This window comes from Microtus oregoni, unplaced genomic scaffold, assembly GCF_018167655.1.
Source record: "Microtus oregoni isolate MIOR12 unplaced genomic scaffold, Mior012 000070F_ref0000104, whole genome shotgun sequence".
Classification (NCBI taxonomy): Eukaryota; Metazoa; Chordata; class Mammalia; order Rodentia; family Cricetidae; genus Microtus; species Microtus oregoni.
Genome location: NW_024543977.1, coordinates 5,769,704 through 5,782,149, shown reverse-complemented (window position 1 = coordinate 5,782,149; position 12,446 = coordinate 5,769,704). Strand labels below are relative to the sequence as shown.

General features: G+C 45.2%; 1 protein-coding gene across 13 annotated transcripts in view; it reads right to left on the bottom strand.

Annotated features, from left to right (window-relative positions):
- Svil (supervillin) overlaps positions 1-12,446 on the bottom strand; it is a 194,984-nt gene that overhangs the window by 63,572 nt on the left and 118,966 nt on the right. For all 13 annotated transcript variants that reach the window (XM_041641514.1, XM_041641517.1, XM_041641519.1 and 10 more), the window contains 4 exons: positions 11,653-11,744; positions 7,069-7,126; positions 6,802-6,953; positions 4,318-4,927 (listed from right to left, as the gene is read on the bottom strand). In XM_041641514.1, coding sequence (XP_041497448.1) covers positions 4,318-4,927; positions 6,802-6,953; positions 7,069-7,076 — 770 coding nt within the window. In that variant the 5' untranslated portion in view covers positions 7,077-7,126; positions 11,653-11,744. The remainder of the gene's footprint in view (positions 1-4,317; positions 4,928-6,801; positions 6,954-7,068; positions 7,127-11,652; positions 11,745-12,446) is intronic.

Below are 12,446 nucleotides of genomic sequence, written 5' to 3'. Positions count from 1 at the left end.
GCAAGAAGCAAAAATAAATACATCTAAGGCCACTGGAGAAAATGGGTTTGAGGATTAACATGAGTCTGCTATGATCATAGTCAGCTCACACTTATGGGAAGTTGGAATTAAAATATAAGGCAACTTCCGTAAGTTTCACTGAGGCACCCAGGTAAACAGACAAGTGGAAAAAGGGTTCATGCAAACGGATACACACCCAACAAAGGAAGTAGATAAAAAGAGACGTGGTGAGAGTGAACCTTTTGTCTCTCTTACACATTTCCCTTTTATCTTTTTTTTTTAACCAGTTACAAATATCAGTTTGTAACCTGGGTCAACAATCAGACAAACGTCTATTTAACTCCTATTTGGTATAAGGTACAGAATTTAGATTCTGAGAGGCAACAGGGTAAAAAGGGGCTTCAGTCTAATCATGAAATGGTCTTGCATCCCGTTAAGATAACATCCAACTTACACACTTGTCCCTTAACTCAGTGAGACACGGTGCAAGGCAGAACGTGCCAGCGTCATTAACGAAAGCCTGTAATGTAAGTAGCTACAGGAAGGAGAACCATACCATAGACTGGATCTTTTTGTGATGTACAAAGAAAACACAGGAAGCCTCCTTCACATTCACGCAGTAGCCAAGGATGAACTTGAAAGGCTGTTACTCCTGCCTCAACCTCTCAGATCCCAGGATACAGGCATGAAGCGCCATTGCACAAACCAGTTTGTACTGTGCTGGGATTTGAACCTGGACTTCATGCACACTGGATAAGCACTCTGTCAACTGAGCTACATTCTCCAGACTTAAATTTTATTTGGGGGGCTTGGGAGTGAGCCAAAACCCATTGTACAAAGACCACTCCACTGGGAGAGGACTGTGGCATCCCTGGAACAAGGAAGCAGTAACTCCAGACCAATGGATTGGCCTTTGGATGTGATTGGCAAGTGGAGATCGAGTTCCCAGGAAGAAGAATGCTCCATCTGCAGTCAGCAAAGTCTCACACAGCTCTGATTCCAGAAGGGTGGGATTCTGTCATATCATTCAGTTTAGCCAACTGCTGATAGTCACCTGTATGGGAGACTGCTGCTTTCCACACAAGTGTGGGTACAGCAATGGCCACAATCCTAGACACAATTTACTCTGGAAATCTCACTTGCAAACCATGGCTGATATACGCTACAGGTTGGCATTTTAGGAAACGTCTTCACATTTAATTCAATAGAACTGTCACTTTCCGGTAAGGACAGAATTAAATGAAAACCAAAAAAGGAATAAGTTAACTTTATTAGCAGCCAAAGTTAGTGGGATAAGGTTGGACAGCAGATATTTGGTATAGTAGAGAAGTAGACATAATTTCCCTTCTAACAGAATGGATCTGTGAGGAGCAGCAGAAAGCTCCTCTTTAGAGGAGGATATGAGACCTGCTTCCTAGGCTCTGCCCCGCTGTCCACAGGACATGGTGGAGAGCTGCTGACCAGAGCTGAGGGGCGAGCAGGACGAACGGCAGGCATGACACTTTGCTGCACACGTCTTGGAAGGGCAGTAACCAGAACCACGAGGAGCGGAGGTTCTGGAGGGTGTTTCAGAAGAGACAGTGAGGGAAGAACTCCCATGTCCAGCCTCTGCTCTACTGGCCTGGGTCAGTTTACTGGCCTTGTCCTTTCATCACCAAATAAAGGGGCAGCTACAAGCTCACACTCAGGCTAATCTGACATATGTCATCGAGCTCCTGGTATGTGCAGAATATGAAGCTAGATTAGCTTTGAGAAGTAGCAATGATGAGTCAGACCATCCAGCTCCGGCACTGTGGCAGGTAAGACAGATATGGCTCTAACCCCAGCACTCCAGAGGCAAAGGTGGGTAGATCTCTGCAAGTTCTCAAGGCCAGCCTGATTTACACAGGTAATGCTACCCTGTCTCAGGGTAGGAGTTATGGTTTGCTTGTCCCCAGGTAGCCAAGGTGAACTCTGCCCAGGACACAACCCACCAAAGGTAAGTCTTCTAAGATCCAGCTTCGGTGCTGTTCTCCAAGACATTTCTACTCTCAGGTCTGAGTCACTAAGGACACAATCTGGGAGACACAGTTCTGGCGATGGACCGGGGTGTAGGGATGAAGAGGGGATGAGTCAGCTCTGAGAGCATGTGTCAGGCTGAACACATGGGGTGACAGGTGATGTTTAGGCACACAGCAGCTGGGACCCTAGGCCAGAGCTTCTGCATTTCCCCTCACAGCAGCTGGGACCCTAGGCCAGAGCTTCTGCATTTCCCCCTCACAGAATAACACCTATGTGCTCCTGTCTGTCTGTCTGTGTATTTGCCAATAAGAAAATAAGAGTTGCATAAAAGATTTAATAAGAGTTTGGGATCTGGGACTTTGGTAGGAGTAGGAGTTCATACTTCTCAAGGCTGAACAGTCCACAAGATGATCCATCACACTGATATTACTATTGCTGGAGGAAGTGTACCGGCGCTTTTGTTACCACACGCACTCTTGCCGGATCCACAGGTAACAGTTCACCTTGGGAGCAGCCTTCTTCAGATGATGTAAAACTTGAAGTTCCAAGGGTTTAGAGGTATCCAAAAAGTGGGGCTGGGCCTTCCAGCCTCCAACTTCCTTAGACTACATACTCTTCATTTTCTTCACAATACACTGTACATCAATTCCCAAGCACATGTTAGGATAAGCTAAGGACCCTCTAGCATCCATCCCTCTATACAACCTTTAATTTAAAAACCTTCTCAACCATTGTATGGCATACTAACAATTTCCGAAACAAATATGCATTGCCTCCAAACTGTTATTTCACTAGTAATATTTCAGATTGTTACCTCATAAGGAAGTGACATTAAACAGTTGTCATAGGAAAATCTGAGACTAGAGTCTTCATTTTCTTGGACGGATCCATTTTTTATTTTTAAGTCAGCATCTGTTGGGTTTCTTTGTTCTACATACAAATCATATGAGGGGAGCCAGCTGGCAAGGCAGCTTGATAGGTAAAGGTATTTACCACGAAGCTTGATGACCTGAGTTTGGTCACCAGGATCCACGTGGTGGAAGGAAAGAAAAGACTCCTGCAAGTTGTCCTCTGACCTCCTCAAGCACAACACATCACATTGTGAATGCACACACTCACATATATGCACACACATAGCAAATAAATAAAATGTAACAATAAAATATGTACATGATTTCCTTTTATATAAATAGCTAAACAGAACACAATACTTCCACCATGAAATGCACACTTCTAGCCAAGACACGCCTCTTTAAGATACGTGGATGGGTCTCTGTCAGTGTCAAGTACTTTAGCTCCAAGGCTGAACAAAGGTCTTCAAATTCCTCCTTAGGAGTTTTAAAATCTAATTACCTTAGAGGCTGGTACCTGACAATAGGCTTGGGTTATAAAGCATCAGCACATATTATGATTCCCTCAGGAGCATCATTGTCACATAAGAGGGAGTAAATGTTTGCCACCATGTCCCAGAGAGAGTGACAAAAAATCAGACAAATAGATGTTCGCATATGTGTGTGTACATATATATCTGTGTCACACACAATGTTCCCCCAGAACAAATTTGCTTGACTTCAGGTTCCCAGCCCTTCTCAGCTCACCCATAAAGCTGTTGCTTGTTTGAATTGAAGAGGGTATTTAGGAATCCACCCAGACATTCAGGCTGACTCTTTAAGCCAGGTATTTAAGTAAACAAAAAGTGTTTTTAACATGGAAGGCAATTTCTGTTCAACTTAAATTTAGAAACAAACACACATTCTGTCCTGCCATCTGACTTCTGGGATTTGTTTTTGACTTATTTGATTTTCCCACACAGGAGCTGTTCTTGTGTTTGGCTGGTTCTTTTCTCAGTTGTGACTCCTGTTACTGCATATATATTTATATAGCAATGCCTTACTGGTCTTTCAGTGTTTATCAATCAATTAGACTCTGCACCATAAACAAAGACCCTTCTCCTGCTACTGTGGTTCTTCCTGCCTCGTGATCCTAGGCATAAGTCACCAACACCCCCCTCACCCGCCAAACTTAAGTCTTGGGCATAATCAAAAAGCAAATAAAAGAATAAATTAGGTTGGGTCAGAAACACAGCAAGAGCCCTGCATGGTCGCTTCTTTGTAAGTGACCTCATGACACCTGCTTAGTTTGCTTGAAGAAGAATTTAAGGCAAGGTCAGAGAGAGGAAAGATGAGGGAGTATGGGCGGCTTCTAGTTCTGGTGGGTCTTGCTCGGATACTGTAGAAATTACAAAGGCTCTCTACAATGAGTGGAGAACCGCAGAGACCTGTGACAGCCACGGCAAAACAAGCGCTCAGGGCTTACCTGGCTCGGGCCTCCGTGGGCAGGGGTGGGTCACCGGGGTGGCTCGGGGAGGCTGGCTGCTGCAGTGGTGAGCTAGACATCTGCTTTGGGGACCTTGGCACTTCAGGGAAGGAGGTGCCTCGCTCAGAAAAGAAGGCAGGGGAACCATCTTCTGCCAGCGAGGGCTCTTGGCCTCGCCGTTGGTTCTCCAAGTTGAGCAGCAGTTCCTGGTCAGACATGTTGCTCCCCAGAAGGGCACAGTCCTGGGACTCTACCAAGCTGGTCCTGGGCCCTAGCTCTGCTCTGGAGTGCAAGGAACTGGTGCCCTTGCTTGGTTCTTCCTGTTTGTCACCTTTTCCTCGTCTCTCACCTGCATCTGTGTCCTTCCGAGACTTGGCATATCGAGACAAGTATTCGGAGTCAGCTTCGGGGTCCAGAGTCAGCCCGTACTTTTCCGCCAGCTGTCGCCTCCTCTCTGCTTTGTACCGTGCAATCCTTTCTGCTTTGGACTCCAGACTGTGGACATCCATGGAGCCCGAAATATGGATGCCCGAGGTTTCTGTGCAGTATTTAGATGGAGTTTGCTTTTCCAAGGAAGATCCAGGAGTGTCTTCCTCTTCATTAGATCGCCCTACAAGAAGACGACAGGATAAAACATGCGAGGCCAAACACAGACAGCTATGTAACACACTGATCCCTCTACACTGCATGGCTCACCAAGGGCCCAACCTGAAGCTCCCCCCTCACCTAGGCTGGCTGATGGAAGGAGCCTGGGTTCTCGCCACACTTCATCTGTCCCCCACACTCTCCCAGGCTCCTCTAGCCTCACATTTATTTCCCTTTATTTTATGTGTTCTTTCTGAGTTTAACATTTCTTATGAGGCCAAAGGGCAAGTTCAGATTCTTCTAGAAAGGACAGCAGACACTGGAGCCTCTGTTGATTTAACAGGAGATGGGCTGTGGCTCACAGTGACCAGAGTGGTCCCTGCACTTTGAGATGTGATTTTTCCCAATTGCCCACTCACACACAAACACACACACACACACACACATCAAAACACTGAATTATTTAGGAGAGCATTTGAGACAGTCACTTGCTAGGCTGTGAAATTAATTTCTACATCACTCTAAGTAATATTGACTCATTCATCACTTGGAGATTTCTTCATCTGTTTTTTTAAGTCCACATGAATGAAACACATGCCTATGTTTTCAAGTTTCCAATGACTTCTTTTAATTATAATAAGATTAACCAGAACTTACTCTGGAGATTGGTATGAAATGGAAAAGGAATTCTTTTCCTCATCTTCTGGCTAGCTCAATTCCTAACGTCTAAACAAAGAATTCTTTTGTGGTTGTTCATGCCGTTAGCACCAGCATACGGCTGAAGCAGGAGGACAGTGAGTTTAAGCCAGCATGGGTTACATAACTTATGTCTAAAATCAAGCCTATTTTCTTCACTATATTTGGTGGTTAAATTAAATGTTATACGGATGAAGACATTATGTATGCAAGTGTTTGTTTCTGGGTATCGATTCTGGGCGTAAATTCTTGACTTTTCATATCGTTCTCTATCAAAAGCCACCAGTACCAGCAAACTGTGGCATCATGCTATAAGATCAGGAGCCCTCTCTGAGGAGGAAACAGGAAACAACAGCTAGAAAAGCAGCACCTCAGAGCCTGAGCATGGACCAGGCTGCAAAGCTGTTCCCTCTGAGGTCAGGTGTGTTAACTAATGCCCATACAGTGACTGGGCATGCACAAGGAAAGCCAAGTCATACTCAGCATATTAAAAATCAATATGCAATACATTCAAACACACCCGAGAGTAGTAACTGCAACCACCCAAAACCCAACTTCGCTTTTTGCTTTCCCTGCTCCAAGAATCTATCCCCTTTAAAGGCGTCTGGATATTTAGCACAGCCTATGATGCACATTGCTGGATCTTTCCTTTACAGACAGACATTTACCAGAGTCATGAGGTATGGAGAAATGGGCACCATGCTTGTCTCTGATGGGTCCCTATCTAGAGGGGCATGATGGCCAGAATGCTTAAGAAACCACACACACACACACACACACAATACACTGCTGTTGGCTGTGGTGGTTAATGTGCACCATCAGCTTGACTGGATTTGGAGTCGTTTTTACAGAGGTTTAACTAGGAGACTGATGTGCCTGGATAAAAAGGTGAGAAGGAGAAGGCAGGGGATGGGGAGAGTAGCAACAGCATCCATCCCGATTCCTGACTGTCAGTGTATGCGACCAGCTGCTTCTCGCTCCCCCGCCATGCCTTCCATCATGATCATCTGTGTCCCCGCAAACTGTGAGTCAAGACAAGCTTCCCTTCCTCTAGCTCCTTGGGCTGTCATTTTTATCCTGGTGTTGGGAATCTCATCCTCCTGCCCCACCAGATCAGGCAGGTGAAGGTATGGCGTGACAAGCACCCTCCTAACATGGCCATGCTCACCAGTGTGAGGGCTGCTAACATGGCCGCGCACTCACCAGTGTGAGGACTGGCAGGGTCCGTGGCGCGCATGTATCTGGGTGTGTCTTCCTCCAGCAGGCGATGAGTCACCAGCCCTGTGCAGCTCTGCAACAGGATGGGCTGGGGGTCATTTTCTATTCCTTCTAAGCGCCTGGCAATTCTTTCTTTCCTGCACAATAGACCAGAGAAAAGACACAGTGAGTGTGGCAAATGAGACTAAGAGCACATTAGACACTACGGGATGAAGGTCTCTACCTACCAGTGGTGTGACACAAACATGTTACCTTTTCATCTCTAAAAAGTCTTTTCTCTTTGGTTCGAAGATTTTTCTTAGTTCTGCAACTACAACAGAGCGGAAAAGAACAAGAACAGGGTGGTGTTTAGTGGCTCTGTACTGGCTTCATTCATTCACACCAGAGAAGACTCGAGGATCTGTTCTCAGCTCCCACAGAACGCTGCCAGCTTCCTGATCCCTTGGATTTTGTTTGCAGGTAAGAAGAGAGACACTAAATAGGTAAGTATGTGCACACAAGTCCCTGCCCCCATACACACATGCCATATTTTGGGCTAACAAGTAAACTCATACAGGCTAAGACAGTATCGCTCAGAATCACAGGAAGCTTAACCTACATGCCTCTTTAGTAAAGCTGTTTGTAAAACTGTTTTGCTTGTCTCCTAGTATCTACTTTAAATTTTGTTATGTTTACTCATGTATCTGAAGCTTTTATTTTGGAAAACATTTGCAAAGTACACGCCATGAGCTCCCATAAGGTCACCTGCAAGCTCCCAGCATCACACACAGCCACTCCTACTTCACCCTGTCATTTAATCTGTAAGCATCTGTCGGTACACGACTATGTTTCCTTTAACCACAGTGAAATCAGGTCCCAAGACTCTGCTAGAGCTTAGCTGGAAGGAAGTGGTAACATCTGCTTCCACCCTCTAATCTAGGAAGATGGTGTGACTCTTCTAGGGTTCTGGAGAACCAGGAAAAACGCTCTGGTGTGACACTGACTGCAGGGCAGATGAGATGACAAGCAATTGCTTCTTTGGAGAAATAGCCAAAGTCGGCAGGTAAAGGCGCTTAATCTGTCTCCATTTTCACTATATCAATTCTTAAGAGTGCCCAAAGGCCGATGGTGGCGCACGCCTTTAATCCCAACACTCGGAAGGCAGAGGCAGGTGGATCTCTGTGAGTTCGAGACCAGCCTGGTCTACAAGAGCTAGTTCCAGGACAGGCTCCAAAACCACAGAGAAACCCTGTCTCGAAAAACCAAAAAAAAAAAAAAAAAAGAAAAAGAAAAAAGAGTGCCCAAGGAGCTAGCGGAAAAAGAGGGAGGGACCCAGGGACATCAGGGCAGGGGAAGAGGTTATTGGAACAGGGGAGGACCTCCAGGACAGAAGGAAGGGCTAACAGAACATGGGGCGAAGCACCAGGATGAAAGAAGGGGCTATCAGGACAATGGAGGAGCTAGCAGGAGGTGTTATTGGGACACAGGGAGAAGCAGAAGGAGGGGCTATCAGGACATTGGGGGTAGCTAGCAGGACAGAAGGAGTGGCTAACAGGACATGGGAGGAGCTAGCAGGAAAGGAAGGAGACTCATAGTTTAGGATCAACATTTTAAAAGTCTGACTCAGAAGAAATACAATAAAGAGGCAATTAAGACACGGCAACTAATTAATTAGTAACTATTGTTGCTCTGCTAGTGATTGAACTCATGGCTTCTCTGTTACTGAGCTAATAGTCACTTCAATTTCTGTTGTTGCTTTTCTTTTCTTTTTGTTTTTTTTGAGACAGCGTTTACTCTGTAGCTTTGGAGCCTGTCCTGGAACTAGCTCTTATAGACCAGGCTGGTCTTGAACTCACAGAGATTCGCCTGCCTCTGCCTCCAAAGTGTGGGGATTAAAGGCGTGCGCCACCACTGCCCAGCCTGTTGTTGCTTTTTAAGTGGCCATTTTAACAATGAGTCAAATTGCATATACATACATGTGATTTTCATAATGGTCTTTGTACTCAGAAACTGAAGCCAGATGTTTATTTTTAAGAGACACTTGCCTTAAAAGCTTTGCAGATAGGAATAGAGGTATGGCCCTGCAATTAAGAGCACTGGCTGTTCTTGTAGAGGACCCAGGCTCACCAACCATCAATAACTCCAGCTCTTAGGGTTCTGATGCCCTCTTCTGCCCTCTGCAGGCATGAGACACACACATGGTGCACATACATACATGCAGGAAAAACACTCAACTAGGCACACATATGATGCATATACACACATGCAGGAGAAAACCTAATCTAACCCTAATCCTTTAAACAATTTTTATGTGATCTCAGACACAGAAGCTCGCCAAGGCACCCCTTGTGTCATGCTAACGCGTTACTCTTTTATTTGATTCCCTTTCCCTTTCTGTGGATACTTTCATTATACTCTTAAGCCACTTAAGAGCAAGCTGCAGTATATCTCTTTATCTTAAGATCCTTCTATGTGAATTCCCTAAAAACAAGCAATAAAAATGTTTCCTAAAGTTAGAGCTAACATCCATAATTCAATTGACTGGATATTGTGCCATAACTGAAACTTCCAAATGTCACATGTCCCATATGCTAGACAAAACACAGTCCAGACATTAGCAACCATAAATGCCCTAGTTTCCATTAAAGGAAAACTTTCTTCTATATGTTTTCAGATGCATTGATTTTGATTAATCTAAATCATCCATCTTACAGCTACTGCCATGAGTCCTTTTGAGGAATTCTGAATGGTCCCTCTGCATCCATGAGTCTTTTGAGGAATTCTGAATGGTCCCTCTGCATCCATGAGTCTTTTGGCATTTCTAACAAGCGTTCATGGGTCAGTAGAGGCTGACCCTTCCTCCCTTGGCAGTGGTACCCTGATAGCCAGCCCTGCTTCCCACAGTGTCAGGCCCTTGTACTCAGCTCTGTTCTCAAAGCACGGGCAGAGTCTTCAGTGCCCAAGCTATAAATTAAATGTGATCATATGTATCCATGCACAGTGAAGAAAGGCACACACAGGGTTAGCCCTGTCCCAGTTTCAGATGCCGACCGTAAGTCCTGGAGCACATTTCCCCCCGTGGGGCGCTGGTGCTATAATGCTCACCACTCTTCATATAAAATTTTATCTATGTCCTTGTAAGTCAAGCATGCATTTTACTGGCAGTTGTACAGATACTGAGAGACTGAAACATGCTCTGCCATAGGCCAAGCCGTGGAGCTCTTCCAAGTGCCCATCCTCAGGAGAGTCTGTCTGGGCACATCGTCTGCTGAGCTTCCAGGTTGTTCATGTGCCTTTGAAACTGGATTTAGTTCCTATTAAAAGAAGATATCTTCTGATCCAATTTCTTTTACACTTTTTTCCCCTTTCAGAGCAGAGGGGAGGGGGAACCCCATAAAAACCTGTCCTTTCCTCAGCCTGCTTTTTCTAAAGGAAGAGCTCCACTGCTCTGTTTGGATACAGATACTTGGATCCAAGCGATCATTCCTTACACTGCAGTTGCTGTTGGGAAGTAATGATCAGGCAATGCTTAAATCCTGTCAGAGGCAAAAGCAGAGGGAGCCAGTTTAGAGCAGGCGCAAGAAGCCAATGCAAGTGCACCTGTTGCCAATGGGAAGCGTAACCCAGGAAAGATAACTGTGGAAGCCGCTCAGATGGCTCGGTGGGTCATAGTTCAGTCCCCAGGACCCACTTGGTGGCAGGAAAGAGCTCAATTCACTTTGATTCCCAAATGCACTCTCTGGAACATACACACCAATACACACTTACACAAATGAATAAGTGTAATAAAATATTTTAAAACTTCAAAAGATAATGGATATAGTGTCCATCAGTTCTGTTGCCTACAAGAAAAGCCAGACCAATGATGTCTTTAGTCTTAGCACTTGGGAGGCAAAGGCAGGTGGATCTCTTTGAGTTCAAGGACAGCCAGGGTTATATAGTGAGACCCTGTTTCAGATAAGCAAACAGACAAACAAACAAATAAATAAATAAAGCTTCAAAGCTATTGAGAATAAATCCCAATCCCTTATGTCAGGAAGAAGCAGGTTAAGTGAGCAGCCCTGGGGGAAAGGGAGGGGCTGATGGAGAAGGATGGGCGCCTAGGAGACTAGCTGCCTTTAGAATTAGTTTGAATGTTTTAAAACAACATTTTAATTTTATAATCTTTAATTAAAAATTTTCATATAATACATTTTAAACATTTTCTCTCCCCCAGCTCTTTCCAGATCCTCCCCACTTCCCTACCCACCCGACTTTATGTTCTTTCTTTCTTTTCTAAAGCATGTGAATATTTTGCCTGCATGTATGTATTGCACCATGTTGATGCCTGATGCCTACATAGGTCAGAAGAGGGTGCTGGAGCCCCAGGAACTGGAGCTATAGACAGTTGTGAATCACCACATGGTGCTGGGAGCCAAACCCAGGTCCTCTGCCATGACAAGTGCTCTGACTATTGCTGAGCCAGCTCTCTAGCTCCCTGACAGACAGACAGAGTTTTCCCTGTCCCCAGGCTCCCCCTCACTAGCCTGGATCATGCGGTTCTGGGGATCAAAGCCATTTCCTGCATGCTAGGCAAACACTCTGCCAACTGAGCTATTCCTAGATCCCTGAGGGTCTGGACTCTGTGCTCTCTCTCCTCTTCACTCAGCCTCCAGAAGCCACTGGTGAGAAGAATAAACCCCAGAAGGATGGGAGATGTGCAAAGTTCAGGAAACTCTCTAAAGTGAAGCTGTGCTTGGAGAGGGGAGGAAGGGACGTGGAAGAGACCACAGGCTGAAGGCAAGTGAGAATCCATCAGCACAAGTGTCATGGGGAATTGTGCCCAGGCAGTGTCAAGCCCCTTAAAGGAACTCTTACCTTTAGGGAGTGCAACTAAACACTTGGCATCAAGGCCTCTCCTGTGGTTGGCAGGCTCTTCTTTATCGTCAAAGCAAAACTCTTTCTGAAAGCTGAAATTTATCCCATTAATATAGCATTAAATCAAGATGTAGAATATCGAGAGGAAAACACTAAGCATAAAAACAAAAGTATGTGTTTTATAGTGGTGACTTTTTCATTTAGTTATATTTATGTTAACATAATAATTTGTGTATATGTGTTCAACTATGTGATTACACTGGCATCACTGGTGTGTGTGTGGTGGAAAAAAGACAGCCAGACCTCTATTCAGACTGGCAACAGCCTCTTGATCCCAGAACAGCTGAGTATGCTAGGCGTACACACCCACCCTTCCTGGGCTACCATGTCTTCCTCAGAAGGCTAGCAGCTTGTTGAGGAAGTCTGGATTCTTTTTCCAGTGATAAATTATGTTAATATTGCATGTGTCTTCAAACCACTGAACAGCAGCATGGCCAAAAGGCAGGAAATTCCCATGAAAACTTGTCATAAATACAAGAGGAAGTGAAAGGGAACACTAGTAAGGAAAGGGGTGTGACCTAGCTCTTCCCTGAAATACTGACCCCAGCTACGATTCTCCTATCTTCACAAGACTCCACGTCCACAAACTTGGAGGTGTCTAAATGCCTGGTCACTGGCCTGCCTGCTTTGTAGTTGCTGCTGTGGTTTGAATATTTCCACCAGGGCTGACTTCTTGCTAATTACCAAAAGGTAAATGAGGAGACAAGGAAGGTGAAACCCTGCTGCCTCATAAT